The following is a 23,212-nucleotide window of genomic DNA, read 5'->3' on the forward strand; positions in this document are numbered from 1 at the left end:
TCATTTTTCTTTTCTTTTTGCCATTGTGTTCCTGTTTCTATAAACAAAGTATCAAGTTAGTATGCATTTTTACTTTTAAACAAAGACCTTCCCTATTGCATTCTATCTTGCCCCAGTTGGCTAATATTAGGAGTGACCCCACTTTATCAATTGTCCCTGATTCTTACATCCATGAATCGGCTTTCTTGCTGGAGTAGAATATAAGTATTTTAAATATTTTTAAAATATGCTTCCGTGTAAGAGTTATGTAATGCATTGCTAGGAGTATAGTTTATTCATGCCACACAAGGCTATTTAAGACTGGATGCCTTGCTGTAAAGAGCTGAAAGAGGAGATGAGAACTGTAAGACAGAGAAAACACACACGAATTTAGAGATTAAAAAATCTGACAATGTTTTTAAATGGCCAACTTAACTCCCTCCTTAAATGACTCTTTATAACTTTACAACTCACCATCCTATCAATTAAAAACCTAATCCCACCTGAACAAATTGAAAACTATCTCATGTTGTTTATTTATGGTCTACTTTAGACCTTTTGAAGTCTGTTTTGATGCACATTTCATAAAAATCATGGAATTACTAATATGTTGTTATATTTTGTTATTACATTCTTCCATAACCATCATAGTATTCGGCTAAGAATAATAGACTTTTTCATCTATATCTCATGTCTCTCTTTCAATTACATGTGATTTGGCAATATGAAAACAAGAGAACCTATCATCAATACTGAAATACTCATTTAAAAAATATCTATCTGAGCTCAGTAGCAATAAGACAGTAAAATATAAGTTGGAAATGGTAATTTCTTCAAAAGTTTGTTAGCATTGTACTTTAAGATGACATGCCTGGTTTTGTTTACTATTGTCTATATGGTTTGAACTTGAATTTTAGATGTTAGATTGATGTGAAGCTTGATCTAACAGCACGTAGGTAATTTTGAGGGAGTTTGCCTTACAATCGACACCTTGGTAATCGTGTTTTATGGTCTAAAGCAGTGAAAGGCATCTCTAGGTCTTGGTACACAGTTGAATTATTTACCTGTAAGTGATAGCACTGGTGGTCAAATGAGCAGCCTCACGACTTGTCAACTAACAACCTAAGCTTGCTTTTAATGTGTCTTATACAATTCATATGTATAGGTAGCACTTATGGTAGTTACTTTTTTATTTAATATTTTTCTGTTAATTACTGTTAACTTCTTGTTGTTAATAGAGGAGGAAAAAAACTAATTTTTGCTTGCCAATGAAAAATCTGGGTTTTTTTTCTCAATATTACACCGTCAGTGTGTCTAAAGTAGGAGAGTTTTGCTAAAGAAATCCCTCTTTAATCAGTGCAATCTGGCCCCTCCTTGAAACAACAGAAAAGTAAAAGTAAAAAAGGATTGGATTTTTCAATTGATTCAGTTGATTCAATTCAAATGAGCAACACATTTACACAGGATTTTATCCACAAGTCAGACTAAATCATGATCAGCTGTACTATTTAAATGGGACAATAGTTTCTTGCAAACTGGGAAATTACTCAGGGAAGGATAAATAGAATGGAGGTTCCTCCCATCTGACCCTCTGCCAGTTTTCATGTTTATTCTTACTTCTTTATACTTGCACAGTCTAACACATTTATTCTTCCCACAGGAGTTACTCTGATATGCATTAGACATTAATATGCACATTTGAATGAGGAGTCAGGTTCCAAGTTATAATAAAAACCACTTGTAAAGAATTTTCTCCTGAATTCAAATCTTTAAAACAGCCACAACAGATTAAATTATTTTTTAAGGAAGGTAAGTTGTGCTATATTACTTCTTTTTAAATGTTCAAAATTTACTTTATTAGTTATTTTATAGTATGTCCTTAATGAATTCATTCATATCAGACCAAGGGGAATGAAACCCATCACTGAGAAGGCTCTCTAATGAGCCATACAGAGCCGAAATAACTACATATGCATTTCACAAATGGACCATTAATTGGAAAAAGAACCAAAGTGTGAAGATATAATCCTATAGGATGGAACTTAAATGGTAATATATTTTAAGGCTTTAGAACTTTAGATCCACTTGTGTGGAGGAAAAGGTGAATGTGAGACAAAGTTTGCTTTTCCGTCTATCTGAGGTGAAGCATTTTCATTAAACCATTGTGGTTAGTCTGACTTTGAGAAAGAAATGATTTTGAGAATTTTGTTAATTTAACAAGAACTCCTGCCTTGACCTAATATGTTTTCTTTTTCTGGTTATTTAAGTACCACGTCCTGTCACCCTTGTGGCTTACTCGGGGGTTACTAGTGCTGCCAGGTTACTTAAGGTGTAACCTACTGACCTTAAGAGAAACAAGGACATTTTGATACTGCTGTGCCCACAGAACAAACCTCATGAGAGCCAGGACTTCCCATGGATGTCCAGATAATTTATCCTCCACAGGCCCGAGGGGCAGGGCAAAGCTGGAAGGGGGCACGAAATCAGGCCATGCTGGCACCGGCCCCCACCAGCCTCCACTGGCTCTGGAAGGAATAGCCTGGCCTGGGTAAGCAACCACCTCTTCTCAGCCAGTGAACCCTTTCGTATGTCCACGCTGACATCCCAGGTGCTTCCACACCCACTGGTGCTTTTGTCTCCAGTCCCCAGTGGGTTTGCCACTTGCTGTGCTCAAGACAGCCCTCAACAAACAGATGACCCACCGGAGGGGGGCCCACACTGGTCCCCTTTTGTAACACATTTCAGACAAACACAATCTCTCCCTGCTTTGTGAAAACAAAACAAAAACCAAAAATGAAATTAAAAAAAACCACAAAACCTAGATGCGTATGTGAGTGAAAAGGGGAGCTATTAATATTTATAGTTGGAGCACAGGCATAAACCTAGTCTGTCCTGGACACTGGGATATATGGTTGTATTAGGGTTCTCCAGGGCTCTTTATTTTATATCTGCATATGTGTAGTATGTAGTATATACAAGGAGATTTCTGATAAGAAATTGGCTCATGAGATTATAGAAGCTAGCAAATCCAAAATCTGTAAAGCCCATTCCAGTCCAAAGGCTGGAAGCCTCCATAAAACCAGGAAGAGTGGCTTTCATGAAGATGGTGCGGAAAGCAAAGGAAGCCCCTGCCCCTCCCAAAGCTGAAGCCAAAGCAAAGGCTTTGAAGGCCAAGAAAGCAGTCCTGGAAGGCATCCACAGTCACACAAAAAAAGATCTTCCTGTCACCTACATTCCTTCAGAGACACTGTATCTAAGAAGGCATCCCAAATATTCTGGACGTGCCCCCAGGAGAAATAAGCTTGACCACGATGGCATCATCAAACTCCCCCTGACTACTGAGTCAGCCGTGAAGAAAATAGAAGACAACAACACTCTTGTGTTCATTGTGGATGTCAAGGCCAACAAGCACCAGATCAAACAGGCTCTGAGGAAGCTCTATGACATTGACATGGCCAAGGTCAACACTCTGATCAAGCCCCATGGAGGAAAGAAGGCATATGTTTGACTGACTCCTGACTGTGATGCTTTGGATGTTGCCAACAAAATTGGGATCATCTAAACTGTGTCCAGCTGGCTAAATCTAAATATAAATTTTTTCACCAAAAAAAAACAACAAAAAAACAACAACAACCCACAACCCCCCGCCCCCCCCCCCCCCCCAGAAGCCAATAAAACACCATGAAGAGCTAAGGTCCCAGTTTGAAGGTTGTCAGGCAGAAATCTCTCATACTCTGGGAGGGCCAGCCTTTTGTTCTATTTAAACCTTCAACTGATTGGATGAGTTCAACTGCTTTACTTAGTCTAACAATTTAAATGTGAATCTCCTCCAAAACCACCCTCACAGAAACATCCAGAAAAAAGTATAACCAAATATCTGGGCTTTCCATGGTTTAGCCAAGTTGACACATAAAACTAATTGGAGTAGCCATCCAACTTCTTTTAAAGCGGCAGGTAATTTGCTGTCTCATGTTGAGCCTCTGGCCACAGTGATTCACACAGTATTTTCTTTTACCTTTACTGCAACAATGAATCCAGTCTCTCCTTATTGTATACTTGCTCTTAGTTTGTGTCAGAAATTCTCTGGCTCCAGCCCCTTCATATTTATTTATCTTTCTTCTAGGTATTTAATTTTATCGTGTCATTTTAAGACATTGATTTATAAACTATGCTCTGTGGAGGGATGTGGTGTGGGGTAGGTAAATGGAAGAATGAAGGCAACAGGTGGGTTATCAGGCACCACTGTTGCTTCCACAGAGTTGAAGCTCTGTTTTTGTTGCTTCCCGGTAAGCTTTTATCTGAGGACAGATTAGTTGGTTAAACTGTGTTTGAAAATCACTACATATTTTCCTTAATGAGTCCATGAAACTGCTGAAATTGTATGTAATAATTTCTTTGTGAGGTTGTGTTTTTCTGAGGAGAGGGTGCACAAATTTCTCGTTTATTTACAAAGGTCTGTAACTCACAACAAATTAGTCACCCATTGGTTAAATGTTATGCATGTTATCTTGTATTTTCAAAAGTAGATATGATTTAGAAATTACATATGAGGATGCTGAGAATATTGATATTTAATAAATCATGTCCTATGTTTCTATTGGCTCAGTAACAAAATGATACTGAAATGATGCAAAGATTCATTTGCACCAGAAAACAAAAGAGGAAAAAAGGCCTTTCCAATGCACATTTAACTGTAGACATTACTGCCTTCTTGGTGGGGTGGCATGTTTCATACATGGAGACAAAAGTATCTTCCTTCTTAACACTCCTCTCTCAAACTTGGCTAAGTAGAAAAATATCATTGAGTCAGATCAAGTTTAAACAGAAAAAAATTTCTGTTTTCTATTGTTCCATAGCAAACACCCTCAACACTTACTGACTTAAAATAACAGCATTTATTATTTTTTATGATTCTTTTGGTTGACTGGCTGGCTCATTACTCCACATAGTGTCAGCTGGGAACGTGGCCAGGCTACCTTTGCCCTCCATGTGGTATCTTATCCTTCAGAGAATGTATTTCCATGTGTCCTCTCCCTTCAGGAGAACAGAATGGAGACTGAGTTCCAAGAAGATGAGTCCCAATGTACAATTGCTTGTCAACCTTCTGTTCACATCATGCATGTTGATGCATGGCCAAAGTTCATGTGCAAGCCCAGAATCAATATGGGAGAGAACCATCCCAAGCTTCAGTCCTGGGAGCATGATTCATTAGGAGCCACCAGTGTAATTTCTAACACAGAAAGGAATTTGAAAAATTTGTTTGTACAAAGAAGGCTGGTAGCTCATGGTCAGAGATGAAATCTGTTATTAGAAATTAAAAAACTATGTCATTTTGAACACCCCAAATTTAGGTAATGTGTCCATACATATAATTAGAAAATTCATCCCTTAAAAACCTTCACTATTAAAATAGGAAGAAAGAAAATGAAATCATTAAGTGTCCTATTTGAAATATTTTTTAAGTGCACAGAATACTAAGGAAAACATAGGCATAAATAATAAGGCAAAAGGGAGAACTTAACAGTTTGAAAAACCATCACAAAAATGATAGGTTAATATCAAAAGTTGCTTCCTTGAAAAGTCTAATGAAATAAAGCTCTCATAATTAAAAATCAAGTAAAATAGAGAAAACACATACATAATATAATGAAAATTTGAATTAAAGGTTAATTCTAGGCTTACTAATATATTATCCTATTCTGAAATCCATTACCAAATTCTATAAAGAAATACAAATTTGGGGTGCCTAGGTGGCTCAGTCGGTTAAGTGTCCAACTCTTGGTTTTGGCTCAGATCATTATCTCTGTTTGTGGGTTCAAGCCCTGCATCCAGCTCTGCGCTGTCACTGCAGAGCCTGCTTGGGATTCTCTCTCTCTCTCTCTCTCTCTCTCTCTCTCTCTCTCTCTCTCTCCCTCTCCTTCTAGCCCTCTCCCACTTGTACTCCCTCTCTCAAAATACATAAACTTGAAAAAAAATAAAGAAATACAAATTTGAAGTTACAATATTTGAAAGAATGGTGCAAAATTAACATTATTTATAGATAACTTGATTTGTAATCCAGATACTTGAGATAAAAGTATTAAGATTAACAAATTAAATATGTTTAAAATGCATATAAAAATAAGGAACTCTGTTGTTTATCAGCAATGATCACAATATATTGTAGAGAACAGTTTTCATACACATTAGTAGCAAAACTTTACCCAGGAATATATTAGCTCATTGCCTGGTCCATGAAAGTCTCTCAGAAATATTTTCTGGATGTTCAGGGGATGCATAGCTGGCTCAGTCGATGGAGCATGCAACTCTTGATCTCAGGCTCATGAGTTTTAGCCCCATGTATTGGGCATGGAGCCTACTTAATTAAAAAAAAGAAAAAAAAATTCTGGGTGTTCATAGACTAATAAAAATGAACCAGAAGAGTGTAGAACCTATGTGAACAGCCAATACACTTTACTTGAGACATAATAAAGGGTGTTGATTAAATAAATGTATACCATGTTCCAGGATGGGAACTGTGAATATTGTGAAGACGCTAATTTTATCCTATTAATTTAAATGTTTACTTCAGTTCCATTATGTGACTTCAAAACAGTTTTTGGAACTTAAAGTCATACAAAAGTGTGATGGAAGAACAAAAAAGGGGGTAATGGTATTCGTTTCTTTTTTATTTTTATTTTTTTTTTAAATTTTTTTTCAACATTTTTATTTATTTTTGGGACAGAGAGAGACAGAGCATGAACGGGGGAGGGGCAGAGAGAGAGGGAGACACAGAATCAGAAACAGGCTCCAGGCTCCGAGCCATCAGCCCAGAGCCTGACGCGGGGCTCGAACTCCCGGACCGCGAGATTGTGACCTGGCTGAAGTCGGACGCTTAACCGACTGCGCCACCCAGGCGCCCCTTGTTTCTTTTTTAAAAACAAGAGTAAGATATGCAGACACTACTGAAGACTTGAATTTAAAACAAAGCCGTGATAACCAAAACGGCATGTGATTGGCACCAAATCAGTTAGATTAATAAATCTGAATAAAAATGTCAAGAACAGACTTTAATGTAATCAGAATATGAAATATGTTAAATTTTCAAATCAGTAGAGAAATTCATTTATTTAAATACTGATGCTGGAAGCATTACTTAAAAATTTTTTTATGTCTTTATTTTATTTTGAGAGATGGAGTGCAAGTTGGGGGAGGGGCAGAGAGAGAGGGAGACACAAAATCCAAAGCAGGCTCCAGGCTCTGAGCTGCAGCACAGACCCTGACACGGGGCTCAAACCCACAGACTGTGAGATCATGACCTGAGCTGAAGTCAGACGCTTAACCGACTGAGCCACCCAGGTGCCCCATGGAAGCATTATTAATAATAAAAATAAGAACTCTATGTCAAATTATAAACCATAATAAATAAAAACAATGGTAATTGACATATTTGCCTAGATAAAACTAAAAATTTTTGTATGTAAACATATTATGAATAAAAGTTAAAAAATGTAAGTTTCAGTTAGGCAGAATGATAAATTCTAGAGATCTGCTGTACAATATCATGCCTGTAATTAACAGCACTATATTTACACTTTAAAAGTTTGTTAAATTTGTCACATTAAGTCCTTACTACAATGAAAAACAATTTGGGGCACCTGGATGGCTCAGTCAATTGAGTGTCTGACTCTTGATTTCTGCTCAGATCATGATCTCAGGGTCGTGAGATCAAGCTGCATGTTGGGTTTAGCACAGAGCATGGAGCCTGCTTGGGATTTTCTCTCTCTCTCTCTCTGTCTCTCTGCCCCTCCTCTGCTTATTCTCTCTCTCTGTCTCAAAATAAATAAACTTAAAAAGAACCTTGATGAGGTATTTTCCAGAAATTTTTTTCTTCAAAAATCCCTTGAAAGTGAAAATTCTTATTAAATAAAGAGCCTTTACAAAAATAATGAAAGAATGAGCAATAAATACATAAATAACAGAACTGATTAGGACACGAACCAACAAAAGAATACAAAATAAAAAAAAAAAAGAATGGGAGTTATTTAACCTCACAATTGATTAAAGAAAATAAAAATCTATGTATTTTGTATTTTAAAATTTGAAAAATGAAAGAAAAATGATAGCCAGTGTTGTCAATAGTTCAGGTAAATGGGACTTATGCATTATAGAGGAGGGTAAAAATAACACGACATATGTAGAATACATGTGTAGAATAATTTGGTAATTTGTATCAAAATACTTTAAATGAAAATATCTTTGATCTCTAATTTTGTCTCCTAAAATTGTCCCTAAGTAAATAATGATGGATGTGAATTAGAGCATTAATGTTTTATTGCAAACATAAAAAAAATATATGAACAACTGCATTTGCAGCCAAAGAATATTATTAAAGCACCTTAAATCTGTATGGTGGTAATATTTGTAGGCATTAATAACACATGGTGAAAGAATATATACTTCATGACAGACAATAATAATATTCAGGGTGATTAATATTATGTGAATGAGTAGTTTATAAAATATTAAGCATAGTGTGGGGCACCTGGGTGGCTCAGTCGGTTGAGTGTCCGACTTCAGCTCAGGTCATGATCTCACACTCCGTGAGTTCGAGCCCCGCGTCAGGCTCTGTGCTGTCAGCTCAGAGCCTGGAGCCTGTTTCAGATTCTGTGTCTCCCTCTCTCTGTCCCTCCCCTGCTCATGCTCTGTCTCTCTCTGTCTCAAAAATAAATTAATAAAAACATTAAAAAAATACTAAGCATAGTGTAATCCCAGTGGAAAAAAATCTTGGGAAATACATGCTGAAATATTAATATTTCTTATTTCTTACATATGGCATTATGAGTAATTTTTATTTCTTTTTTGTAGTGATTTTCTGTATTTTTCAAAGTTTCTTGATGATGGTTTTGTTTTTGTAGTCAGAAGGAATCTACTCAAAGTCAATATTATAGACAAAAGTTGATAAAAACAAGAACTATCCTTTTGCTTCCATACACTTATGTGAGTGCATAGTTGTGCACACGTATACACACACACACACACACACACACACACACACACACACACACCTCCCAGGGTACAGATGTCTTTGTTATGTAGTATCAGTTCTTTCAGCATTAACTGTGAAGTGATCGGCTTCCAGAACTACAGCATCTGTAGCAAATGTGGAATATTTGGACAATTTTTAGCTTGCATTCCCTATCCCCATGAGCCATAGAAGACATTTGGGACTACTTGGTGAAGAGAGATTTGGTCTGCTATGGGCAAATCTGTCATCTGAGGGTTTTTCTTAATACCCAGATCTGACCAGTATTCAGAATTCTATTGGCTTAAAGATTTGTTTTGCACACTGTCCCTTCAGTTACTCCCTGAGGAGTTCTCTATCGTCAATTGTATAAGATTTACTATTTCATGTAAGTCAAGAAGAAAGTATTGCTATGCTGTCTAATATTTACTTATTCTTCCTCTCGCCCGGTTCTTTTGTTTCTTCTTTCCTTTCTCCTTCCCTCTCTTTCCATTCTTTGGTTCTTTCCTTCCTTTTTCTCTCCCTTGCTCTCCACTCCTTCTCTCCCCAAGTATATGTGAAGTGTAACATTTAGTGTTGACCAGTGATAAAGCACACCTCTTAACGTGCCTTCAGTTAGCTCACCAACACTTGAGGGGATTTAGAGAGTTTTGTGTTTCCAGAAATTTTATGAAATAATACCTTGCAAAGATTAAATTGAATAATTCTCACAGGATTTAGTGAGAAAGATAGTGAAAAGTTTAAATATTTTGAAAGAATCCTTAAATAGGAGCCAGGCAACTTACCTCATTATATGGCAACACTATTACTGTGGAGCAAAATCTCTGGGTGTGATGATCAATTTGGAAAACATATCCTAGCAAGTTGGAATCTCTTTTCTCCAATATCCTGCCATAGAGTGAATGTCTGTGTTCCCCTAAATTTGTATGTTGAAACCTAATCCCCAATGTGATGGTATTAGGAGGCAGGGCCTTTGGGAGGTGACTAGCCCTTATGAATAGGTGTTAATTTCCTTATAAAAGAGATTCTAGAGGGATTTCTCTCCCCTTCTGTCATGTGATGTTACAGTAAAAAGATAGCCATATTTGAGGAGGTAGACTCTCACAAGACACCAAATCTACCAGTGCCTTGATCTTGGACTTCCCAGCCTCCAGAACTGTCAGAAATAAATTTCTGTTGTTTATAAGCTACCCAGTCTGTATAGTGGTTTGTTATAGCAGCTCAAACGGACTAACATATACCCCCTGAAAATGTTTTCCATCATACTCTGACCCAGAATAAATATTTCTTCTTCCCAGTCACTATTAGGCATGTATAGGAGCATCTCTCAGCCCCAATTCTCAGCAGCTGCAAATTGTTTTTTTCATTCTCACTATGTTCTCAAATGTCATCCTTCACAGAACATCCAGTTTTCCTAGGGTGGTTAGAGAAGTAGACTTGAACTTTGCCTTCTTTTTCTCTGCTCCCCACCATTAATCTCTTTTACCTACTTTTGATTTCTAAAGACTCGAGGTGTGTATATATCAGCTTGAGAGTTGGGATGAAAAAGGTGAAACAAGATTTTAATTTGTGTATGCGAATTTCCCCCTAGAGATTAAAAAAAAAGAGTCAAGGCCATCCTACTGTTCAAAGTTCAGATAGTACATACACTCATGAATTAAAGATAACATAATGTTGGTAGACAGGATTCAGATAGAAGAATGTTCTGATTTATTAAACTTGTCTTTCTAAGTAAGATAAAGTAGTTGAGCTAATCGACAATATAAGTCTCTTCTTTCTGAGTCTCAGAAGGAAATAATTCTCTGTAAGAGCCTTAGGAGAGAGAGAACTATAAAAACAGGTTCCACTCTGATGGGCAGACACTGGGAGAGGGACTGTATAATTTTGTACATTGGCTGAGGCTAATTCAAATATTGTTAATTGTTCCTCTGCCTCTAGTCAAGGTGGTGCCCTGAGACTCAACACAATTCCACTGGGTCTTCACCCAGAATTGAGAGTGTTAGAAATTGAACTGTTTCAGGAGAAACAATGATCTTTGCTTTAGCTGTGTACGGCATCCATCCCAGCATACTTTGGAGCCAGGGGTAGGAAAGTAGAAAAGGGGACAGGTGCTGGTATCACTTCTACGTATTACTTTTTGTCAATGCTTACTATAAATTAACTTTTGCTACCAAAGGGTGCTTTATTTAATTGTGCAGGTGGACCAGGGAGAGTTAACTTAATATGTAGAACAATGTTAATAGATTAAATTTCTTATGATTCCTATTTTGTCCTTCTGAGCCTTCCTTCACTCTCGTTCACCTAAGCATCCATGAAATCCAGGAAGAGATTTCATTCTGAAATTCAAAAAGAGGGTGTTTGCATTTATCCTTTGCCATATAAGCATTGCTATTGTTTGCTGAATTGTTTAAAGTTTACATCCCTTTGATCATGGGATAAATGTTGTTTGGCAAGCTAGATCACTGGGTTTTAGGGGAAGTTTTGGGAGGTGGAAGGAAAAAGGGAGAACTTCCTTTCCCAGTCTTGAATGCTTGTGGGAAGAGACAGATGAAAGAGACAAAGTAGCATGTGATGTAGTCAAATGCAGGGGTCTCTCTTTCTTTTCTTCAGAATTCAACCTAGAGTGGTAGTATGTCAGATAAATAAGAATATCACCAAGTACAGAGGGGGCAGGTGTTCTTCATGCCCTTGCTTGCAACTCTGGGATGAATTTAGATTTGCACTTGGCAGACTGACCCATGCCACATCACTGAAAACATAGGGAGACCCAAAAGCACTGGTCTAGCAGCATGGCTCTTCAGTCATGGCCATAGGATGGACTCTCTGTGCCAGGAAGGAGTAGGATCAAAGTCAGGTCTTAGAACTATCTTTAGTACCAGTAGGAGGTAAGATGAGGCCCTCAGGACCTGAACCGTGAGCAGAAACATGGGTCCAAGCAAAGAAGAGTGTACCAAAGTTTATAAGGGATCAGTTTTTGTATTGGAGACTAAAGGAGCTTTATAGCAGGTTGCTAAGGAATCTGCATTCCAGAATTGTAGACTGTCCTCCTCTACCTCTGGTCTGGGGCATGTGAACAATGCAAATGTCTTAAGGAGAGAAGCAGCTGGAGGAGTTTTTTGCAAGACTAAGCATTTTTATTTAAGAGACTGAATATATTTCAAAGGGCTATTTTTTGATAACAGACTAAACTTTAGGTTAGATTGGATATTTACTTACATAAACAATGGGGGACACTGGAGGAAGAATAGATAAGTTATAGACAGAATTAACAAACTGTGTACTTAAAAAGTTTGTTACATAACATACAAACTTTTAGTTCTTTAGGTTACAGTATGAATAAAAATTGACAACAGTTCTTTAGATGTAAATTCTTGAAGTTAGCCTGCAGATGTCATTCTGCAAGGTTGTCTACTTTCCCTTTCAATTTTCAAAAAGATTAAATTCTGATTAAAGGTGAGACGGTTCAAGCAATTAAACCGTCTTCTCCTTTGTTCTTCCACCTTGTTCCTCTGTCTTTTCCTCATACCTCAAACCGTCTTCCCCAACTGCCCCATGCGGCTTCTCCTTCTAATGTTTTCAGCACTAAGTTATGGGAAACCCAGGCTTTCAAGATCACAAAGCTTGGCTTGACAAAATTCCATTTAATAAATGTCGTCTACCATAAACCTGCTATGCTCATATCTTCTATCATTGTTAAAACTTGGGTGCAGGTGTTCACATCTGCATTTCTGTATCTGAATCTGGGATTCACCTTAAAAAAAAAAAGCCTTTTTAAAGACAAGTTGTAAGAAATTGCCTATGCCTGTCTGAAGTTATAAAGAATCTCGTGATTGTATTTATTTTTGATTTATTATTATTATTGTTATTGTTATTATTTTTATCTGAGAGAGAGAGTGTGTGCATGATGTGGGGAGAAGATCTGGGTTGGGGAGAGAGAGAGAGAGAGAGAGAGAGAGAGAGAGAGAGAGAGAATCTTAAGCAGGCTCTGTGCTGAGTGTTAGCCTGACATGGGCCTCGATCCCACAACCCTGGAGGTATTACCTGAGCCAAAATCAAGAGCCGAACACTCAACCAACTGAGCCATCCAGGCGCCCCAAGACTCTCCTGATTTTGAAATTTATTTTAAAATTGTTAGGTGAATTCCTAGAAACTAAATTTCTGGATCAAAAGCACAGTGAAAGCATTGCTTTGGATACGTTTTATTTATTTGTACTTATTTATTCAATAAGTGTTATATGCAGGGGACTATGCTCAGGACAGGGATAGCGAGATAAAAGGCACAATTCTCATCCTCAAGGAGAGAATAATCTTGAATCAAATAATATGACAAGTAAAATACAGCATGAAAAATGATGAAATAGAAGTAAGAACAGGAACAACAGAAGCATAGAGAAGTTGAATCTAACTGGAGAGTCATAAGGAAGTGATTAGATTATGAATTAGTTAAAAAATGAAGATGAGCACGGAAAACCTTTCAAGTGGAGAGCATCATCTGCAAAGGCCAGGAAGAGTGGGCCCCATTGGGAGATTGTCTCTAGTCTGGTGTGGCTGGAGCATGGAGTCCTGAGGGAAAACAGTGAGGGAAGAAGGCAGAATTCAAGACGTCTGTAGTTAGTACTACTGGTAGCATGAGTTGAAGTTGTTTTTTTAATAAAGTAGTAATTAACCTGTTTGAAGGGAGAAAGGGAAAAGTTATAGAGGGAGAGACTGAGGATACTAGAAAACCATTAAATTATGTGATGGATTTTAGTATGTTTGCCATTCTGTTTCTGTCTCATCACCTCTTAAATTTTAAATATTTCCTTTTGAAAGTCCATGTAATAAATATTCATTCCTCTGGCTCACATTTAGGATGCAGCTTGCAAAAAGAAGTCTATGGTTCTCCGTTTCGTATCCCATCCCTTGTGGCTCCGCGTGTGAGGTGGTAATGCCAATTGCTGTGTTTCTTTCTGACCGGATGTTCTCTGTGTTCATATTGATCGTACAGGGACCCGATTGTGCTGATGTGAAGGTTGGGACTAGTGAAATTATTAGGTCTCTTTTTCACTAAAAATAGAGCACCCGCGGTCATCCCAAAGGAGTAATTGGCTTGCAATAGCAACTTATTCATGTTATAGGCACTTCTTTCCAGTTTTGTCTAAAGAAATTGTGCTTCCTATGGCAAGTTCTGTATAAAATGCATTGCATTTCAGGTTAATGCTATTGATCATCAGGGAAGACAGAAAAATTGAGAGTGTGTGCCAAATAATCTTCCATAATAGTAGGCTCGCGTTCTCTTCATTTGACCTTTGATTGCCTAGAAGTTATGGGCTGTGGTACGCTGGAACAGTGTGCAACGCCCTGGATCTTCCAAGTCTTAGCATCTGCTTGAGGCTTAATGACTCACATCACTCTTGGCAACGGTGCTTTGGACTTACAGCAGCCGTGCGGGTTCATGTGGATGATGGAAACAGTTTTCTACCTCTGTGGTAGTAAATGGTCTTAAGTGAACTTTGTTCAAAGAACTTTTTCGTATAAAACCATTCATACTGTTTTTCGCCTTGTATACCATCTCCACTGCAAAAAATAGTATTGCCAGTTAGAGATATAAAATTACCTATCACACATGACTGGCATAACCTGTAACATTAAAATTGAAGAAAAAGAATTTTTTAAAAATCACTTTCTATCCTTGCTGTGTAGTTTTATTGTTTCCTCTGTTTTTGTGCTTGATACTCACTTTGGGGGATTTATATTACCCAGGTAATACGCTTTAGGAATTATTAAACTGCCTAATAGACTAAATGTCTTAGTGTCATTTTTGTATTTTTTGACTTTTAGGAATTTAGAATTCTAATGAGGGATTTCTGTCCTAATTTACCCTAAGAATAAGTAAAACGATTCAACTTTTGAATTTTAAAGAATACTTACTTAAGAAATGAAATATTGCAATAAGAATAAATCTTTACTTTTATGTTTTAAAACTAATTCTTTTGTGGGGTGCCTGTGTGGCTCAGTTGGTTAAGCATCCAACTTCGGCTCAGGTCATCGTGGTTTGTGAGTCCAAGCCCTGCATTGGGCTCTGGGCTGACAGCTCAGAGCCTGGAGCCTGCTTCAGCTTCAATGTCTCCCTCTCTCTGCCCCTCCCCTGCTCACACACTTTGTCTCCTTCAAATATAAACACTGAAAATTTTTTAAATTAATTTCTTTGTTAAATTCATGTATGTGTGCATACATATTTGTATATCTGTATTTAAAATAGGCTGTGATGGTTACATGCCTGAAATTTTACAGAAAGAATCAGGAGTTAGGAGGAAACACTTGAACCTATGGGAAATTTCACTTTGCGAAACTTTGATGAAACTAAGCAGACTATGAGCTCATTGAAAATGATAAGGTTAGAACTAAATTGCTCTAAAAGGATCATGTTAAAGATCTAGGAGCATTGCAGGGATATTGTTTAGACATGTTTCAAGAGCTGATTCTGATTACCTTCTTTATGAGGAAAATATTTAGTTTTCTGTACACTCTTCTCTTTTAAGATCTATTAAAATTAACATCAATTGGAAAACTTATTCTAATTATTGAGTGCCTCTCATATGCAAAGTACCATGGTAGATGTTCTGAGTAATATTTATTCTTTCATTTCACAGATATATATTGAGTATTTTCTGTTGTGAGTCACTGGAAGCTTTCTGTAGGGTAAAAACTAAATCCCTTCCATTTATTAGGAAGGAAAGCCATTCTGCCTATGGTAAACTGGGATGATTGATGGGGAAGTGAAATAAAACTGAGGCCAGGGAGACTGATTTGGCAGTTATTCAATAGCCAAAAAATGGACTACAAAGAACCTAGACCAAGGTAGTGGGAATGTGAATAAAAATAAAGAATGGACTGAGAAACATTTTTTTAAAGTTGACTAATTGAGTGTTTGTATGTGGGATAGGCAAAAGAAAGAAATGACAGACAATTCAAGAATTTTAGTTTGTTTAAAAAAAAAGGTGGGGGGTGCTGGGTGGTTCAGTCGGTTAAACGTCCAACTCTTGATTTCGGCTAAGGTCATGATCTCATTTTCATGAGTTTGAGTCCCACATTAGGTTCTGAGCTGACAGCGCAGAGCCTGCTTGGGAGTCTCTTTCCCTTTCTATCTGTGGCCCACCCCCACATGCTCTCTCCCTCTCTCTCTAAAAATAAATAAATAAACTTAAAAAATTTTTTTAGTTTGTGTCATTAAACAAACAGTGAAACTGCTAGAATTGATAAAGCCAGAGGGGCAGTGGTCAGTAGAGAAAGACCAAGGCTTTGATTCTGAAAGAGTACTCAGATAATGGTAGAGATTTCCATCTGACGGTATTGATTACCATTTGGGGCTATACAGAGGAATGGGTAAAGTGATGCAATGGCCAGGGGATCATGTAGATGGATGGATGAAGATATAGGACAGGAAAACTGAAGCTTTCCTCTCACTGTGGGGATTGATATAAATGAGTCATGAGTTAAACATTCTGTATTCAAGAACTTCTATATCATAAGTGTCGTTACATTGTGGTAAATATCTGGGACCATGGTGATGTGTTCAAGGTTTAGCACTTCACACACATAAATGTACATATACAAATAATCACATGGATTGGGCATGAGTGATGAACCTTTCATCTTAGTTTTCTATGATTTATTTTGGTACCTACTTATATCCTTGGACAAGTGTGATACAATTGCAGGGGTGAAGTGAAGGTTTATCCTACATAGGAGGCAAAGTTTGTACTTATCTCAGAGTTTAAATTGAGCACATCTCCTTTCTGAGCTCCTTGAGCTTACCAAGTGAAAATGGATCTATAAGAAAAAATGCAACTTTGTAATACGTTATTTATTTATTTATTTATTTTTGAGAGTGGAACAAATGGAATTGTCTAAGTAGAGACTAAGTACCTAGAGAGATTGGGAAAACTTGGAGGGAAAAGGATGGGGGAAATGTGTGCCTTTATATTAATTTATTCAGAGGTGGGAGATGGGTGCTTACCCAAGACATCATTGCTCAGTGCCATCTCAGCTGTGTTCATTTTGGTCACAGTCTCATCTAGGCTTAGCACATAGAGCCCCATCCTCATTCTGGTAGTGATCTTACTAGGTTCATCACATTCCATTGATTCCCTAAAGTGCCCTAATCTCCTTTTCAACAAGATCTAATGGTGATGATAAACTGCAGGTAAACAGTTGGAAAGGGAAATGGAAAATGGGGCAAAATGAAGAAGAGCAATCCATTGGGAACAAGGGTGAGATCTAGCAATGAAAATCTAGCAAAAGCAGAAGAGAAGAGAAGCTCTTGCAGCAAGCACCCAATATATCTATCACTGGATAGCAGGGTCTTTAAATGCTAACCTGGCACTTAGGAAAAATACCCTTATATTAGTAGGTGATTAGTGTATGGAGCAGATTACAGAGGAGGAATTTAGGAACAGTAGCTAAGCTAGAAAGACAGAGCCATACAAACTAGAATGTAAGAAATGGAGCCATACAAACTAGAATGATGCTTAGGAACAGGAAGAAACACAATTATCAGAACTGAGATCCTGCATTAAGGTTATTTTAAGAACAAGGATGATGCTTCTGACTCCCAGAAAATGAAGCTAGAGTTAGCTAAGGACTATTTCTCAGTAGAGGTTTTGGTTTCCGATATGGGAGTGAGGGGGGATATGGAAGCTGAGGACAGTGTGGATCTAATGTTAGCCTTTTTGCAAATTTTGAAGCAGCCATTAATTATAGACCCAATATCTCTGTCTCCTATATATGTGCAGAAAATGCTACAGAAAATATTGGAAATTTCAGAATGAGTTAATAAAGATTGAATGGAGGGAAATTCTAATCAAGGTTTAGGAAATTTCAGATAAATTTCTTCTGGCAGCCATATATGTGTAAGCCCTGTAACTCCAGAACTCCATTTCAGCTTTCCTTCTTTGTGAGGACACCACCCTTTCAGTAATAATGAAGACATTTCAATCATGGATATTTGTAGCTGAGTTTTCATTTTCTTTACATTTGTCTTCCCCTCATCGAGTCAAGCATGATATAAAATAGTCTGAGAGTAGAAATCTTGCGGCCAGCAAACAGCACAACCACTATCCACATAGAGGTTTGTGCCATCAGGATAACGATGCCCTCCCTGGCAGGTGAGAATCTGAGGAGTTAGCTGTTGAGTCACATCATAGGAATTTCATTTAGTCCCTGCCTAAAATCTGACCACTCCTGCTCTTTTGTAGCACACTACCATTTACAGAGGAATGGAAAGGTTCTTGGTGGCTGTGAACTTAACCTACTGTCAGAATAGGCTACTTTCACCACATATTCGTTTTGATTTTTAGAGAATGCTTGGAGCCTGGCTACCAAGAGTTATTTCTGGTCAAGCCCAACTAAGTGTTGTATGGGTTGAAAAGAGGGAAAATCTAGAGAAGACCAAAGTTGATTAGAATTACGCAGATTCTTTGCGTGACGTGGACATTTAAATGAGAACAGTTCGATGGACTGGTTTGAATCATTTGGTGAAAAATGTGAGTCCTATGAAAAAGAAACTGAGGAAAAGTGGCCCTTCTTCTAGTATGATTTGTCTCTAAGCCAAAAAACCCCCATCTTTCTAGTAACAAAACTCACTCTCTTATATTATATGTCTTATACTGGTATTGTACCTACTAAGTCAAATGGTAAGGACTTTGAAAGCAAAGGAAGAGTACCAATAACCAAATGGAATAATTATTAAAATTCGTTTTTAAATTTTCATACAGAAGAAAATTATTATTTTGGTTTACAATTCTTTGAGTTTTGAAAAAATTATATCAAGATAGTAACAGTTCCCTCCCCAAACTCCTTCATGCTGCCCCTTTGTAGTCAAACTTACCCTCAACCAGGTAACAACTGATCTGCTTTTTAGCTTTCTATATAAATAGGCACTACGCTGTGTAACCTCTTTGAATCTGGCTTCTTTCACTTAGCATAATGCATTTGAAATTCATCCATATTGTCGAATGTATCAATAGCTTTTTCCTTTTTATTCCTGAGTAGTACTCCACTGTATGGAGTTTATTTATTCACAAGGTGGAGGACATTTGGATAGTGTGGTAGGCAGGATTTGGGGTCCCCTGATCTTTGTTCCCTCGTATTATGCTGGTAAATATGTTATATTACATGATAAAAGGGAATTATGTTTGTAGATGGAATCAGGACTGTAGATTGCAGATGGAATTAAGGTTGATAATTAGCTGACTTTGAAATAAGATTATCCCTGTGAGTCCAGTGTAATCACAGATCCTTAAAGGTTACTGAGGAAGGCAGAAGCGAGTCAAATAGATGCAGTGTGAGAAGAATTTGACTTGTTGTTGTTGGCTTTGAAGATAGAGGAAGGGAGATATGAGCTAAGGCATGGGATAGTCTCTAGAAGCTGGTAATGGCCCTCAGCTAATAACCAACAAAAACCAAGAATCTCAGTCCTACAACTGCAATGAATTGAATTCTTCCAACAACTTAAATGTATAAGGAAATATATTTTCCTCAGAACCTCCAGAAAGGAAGTTAGCTTTATCAACACCTTGATTTCAGCGTTGTGAGATTCTAAGCAGAAACTAAGCTGAATCTGCTTTACTTCTGACCTATGGAAACTGAGATAATAAATTTGTGTTGCTTAAACAGCTACTTTTGTTGTAATTAGTTATGACAATAATGGAAAATAATATAGGGAGTTTCTAGTTTGGGACAATTATGAAAAAAGATGTTATAAAACTTAAATGTCTATGTTTTTATTTAAACCTGAATGTTCATTTACCTTGGGAAAATACCTAGGAGTGTCACAATCAATTCTCATTATTTGTGGTAGTAATGTTCTCTATAAAGTCACCTTCAACATTGAATTAGCAAATAATGAGACATTGCTCCTAGGACAAATGCAGAGTTACGTTCCTGCAAGCCTCTGGCCACAATAACATTTTTGTCAACTGATCAATACATAACCTTGTTATATGTGTGTTAAAAACACCTTATTTAATATATATTGTTGATTCATTAACCTTGAACTCAGAGCCAACAGCATTGTAACTCATGGCTAAATGAAACTGATCTAACATATGTATTTTTTCTATAAGGCACATCATAGCCTTCTCGTGTGTTTGGAAATACTAAACAGCAACAAAGGATTACATACTTGGATGCCATTTTAAACAAAATTAACAACAAAAAGCACAAAAATTAAAAAAAAAGCGCCCACCGAAAAAAAAACCAAACAAAAAACCACACAACTAAATAAACCAAGAAAAGAACATTTATTTACAATTATGAGAGTGAAAACAAGAATCCAGAGCACTGCCTTGTTCATTCTCAACTGGGAACATGAATGTTGAGTTAGTCAAATTTTTCATTGTTCTGCACATGCCATTGAATGACTGCAAAAGCCTCTCAAGTATTGATTTAGGGTTATAAATAAACTTCAGCAAGTGGTAAAGTTCACAAATACAGATGTGAATAATGAGGATTGATTGTATTATCAGAGCATGTGGTGAGTTTATGTTTACCTTTATAAGAAAATGCCAAACTATTTTCCGAAGTCACTGTACCATTTTGTACTCGCACTAGCAATGTATAAGAATTTTAGTTGCCCACTCCCTCACAGTAATTACTATATTGTCAGCTTTTCTGACGTTAGCTATTCCAAGAGATACGTAGTGGTATCTATATGTAGTGGTATCTCACTGAGATTGTAATTTACATTTCCATAATAACTGATGATTCTGAGCATCTTTTCATCTACTTATTTGGCATTCCTATATCTTCTTTGGTGAAGATATTGTTGTTCAAATATTTTGCTCATTTATTAAAAATTGGGTTGTTTGAGGGGTGCACGCCTGGCTCACTCAATGGAGTGTGTAACTCTTGATCTTGGGGTTGTTGGTTCAAGCCCCATGTTTGGTGTAGAAGTTACTTAAAAAGTAAAATTAAAAAATTTAAAAAATTGGGTTGTTTGATTTCCCATTATTGAATTTGAGAATTTTTCCTATATTCTGGATGTAAATCCTTTGTGATATGTGTGACTTGCAAATTTTTCTTCCTAGTTTATGGCTTGTCTCTTCACTCTCTTAAGAGTATGTTTGGCAGAGCAAATGTTTTAGGTTTTAACAAAGTCTAATTTATTAATGTTTTCTTTTATGGGTCATGCTTTTAGTGTTGGATCTAAAATCTTTTTGTCTAACATAAAATAATGCAGATTTTCTCTTATGCTTTCTTCTAGAAATTGTATAGTTTTACACTTTACATGTAGGTCTGTGATTCATTTTGAATTAATTTTTGTGAAGGGTATAAGATATAAATTGAAATGTAGATAGATAAAATATCCAGTTGTTTCAAAGGAATGCATTGAAAGACTATCATTTCTCAGTAGAATTGCTCTTACATCTTTGTAAAATATAAATTAAGCATGTATGTATTGATCTAATTTTGGACTTTATTCCATTGACCTGGGTGTCACTATTTTCTCTAGAACCACAGTATTTAATTAGTGTAGCTTTTTTTTTTCTTTGAGAGAGAAAGCATGAGCAGGGGAGGGGCAGAAAAAGAGGGGGACAGACACAGGATCTGAAGCAGGCTCTGCGCTGACAGCAGCGACCAATGTGGAGCTTAATGTCATGAACCATGAGATGACCTGAGCCAAAATCAAGAGTTGGACACTTAACCAACTGAACCACCCAGGAACCCCCTAGATGATCAGTCATGTTGAGCATCTTTTCATGTGTCTGTTAGCCATCTGTGTGTCTTCTGTGGAAAAAATGTTCATTTAGATTATCTTCCCATTTTTAAATCAGATTGTGGTTTTTTTTGGTGTTGAGTTATATAAGTTCTTTATATATTTTAGATATTAGCTTGTCATCAGATGTATTATTTGCAAATATCTCCTATTCATTAGGTTGCCTTTTTGTTTTGTTGATTGTTTCTTTTGCTGTGCAAAGGCTTTTTATTTTGTTAGATTTTTGCTTTTGTCTCCCGTGCCCTACGAGACATATTCAGAAAAATGTTGCCATAATCCATGTCAGAGAAATTACTGTCGTTTTCTCTTCTCGGATTTTCATGGTTTCGGGTTTCACACTTAGATATTTAATCCATCTTGAATTTGTTCTTGTGTGTGGTGTTGGAAAGTGGTCTACTTTCATTCTTTTACATGTAGCTGTCCAGTTTTCCAGCATCATATATTGAAGAGACTATCTTCAATAAATTGTATATTCTTGCCTCTTTTGTTGTAGGTTAGTTGACCAAGAGTGGTTTCTTTTGTGTTCCATTGCTTTATGTGTCTATTTTGGGGCCAGTACCATACTGTTTTGATTACCACTACTGCTTTGTAGTGTGTCTTGAAATCTTGAGTTGTGATACCTCCAGCTTTGTTCTTTCTCTTAATTAATTTAGGTTCCCTTTGATTTCTTTTATCAGTGCTTTGTGTTTTTAGCATGCATATCCTGAACATATTTTGCTAAATTTATAGGTATATATATTTCATTGTTTAGTGTTATTGTAAATAATATTGCTTTTTAAACTTCAATTCTAATTTTTATTGCTAGCATATTGAAAAATGATTGAATTTTCATATTGACTCTGTAATTTGTGACTTAAAAAAATTTTTTTAATGTTTATTTATTTTTGAGAGAGAGAGAGAGAGAGAGAGAAAGAGAGAGCGTGAGCAGGAAGCGGCAGAGAGAGAGGGAGACACAGAATCCAAAGCAGGCTCCAGGCTCTGAGCTGTCAGCACAGAGCCTGATGCGGGGCTTGAATCCACAAGTTGTGAAATCATGACCTGAGCCAAAGTCAGACACTTAACTGACTAGCCATCCAGGAGCCCCTGTAATTTGTGACTTTGGAACTCTCTTATAATTCTACCTGTTTTTAGATTCCATGAAGACTTTCTAAGTAGAAAATCATGCAGCTTGTAAATAGTGGTAGGATTATCTCTTCCATTCTCATCTGTATGCCTATTTCTTTTCACTCCTTATTGGTGTGATGCTGAATAGGATCAAGTGATCATCCTTGCTTTTCCACAGTTTGGGGGAAAATATTCAATTTTTTGCCATTAATTATGATGTTTGCTCTAAGTGTTTTAGGAAAAAATGCTATTTATTGGGGTTTTTTACTATGAATGGATATGGAGCTTTCTAAAATGCTTTTTCTGCATCTTTTTACAAGGTCATACGGTTTTTCTTTTTTAATATGTTTATATGATGAATTATACCG

The 23,212-nt window shown here is 36.8% G+C and overlaps 1 protein-coding gene across 1 annotated transcript; it reads left to right on the forward strand.

The window, feature by feature from the left end:
• Positions 1-3,076: 3,076 nt before the first annotated feature.
• Positions 3,077-3,584, forward strand: LOC125156610 (60S ribosomal protein L23a-like). The gene has a single exon (XM_047842781.1). The coding sequence runs from the start codon at positions 3,077-3,079 to the stop codon at positions 3,485-3,487; it is 411 nt and encodes a 136-aa protein (XP_047698737.1). The 3' UTR covers positions 3,488-3,584.
• The last annotated feature ends 19,628 nt before the right edge of the window (positions 3,585-23,212 follow it).

The sequence above is a fragment of the Prionailurus viverrinus genome, chromosome F2 (genome assembly GCF_022837055.1).
Source record: "Prionailurus viverrinus isolate Anna chromosome F2, UM_Priviv_1.0, whole genome shotgun sequence".
Classification (NCBI taxonomy): Eukaryota; Metazoa; Chordata; class Mammalia; order Carnivora; family Felidae; genus Prionailurus; species Prionailurus viverrinus.

Coding starts and splice junctions, on each gene's coding strand:
- LOC125156610 (XM_047842781.1), top strand. CDS start 3,077: ATGAAGATGGTGCGGAAAGCAAAGGAAGCCCCTGCCCCTCCCAAAGCT.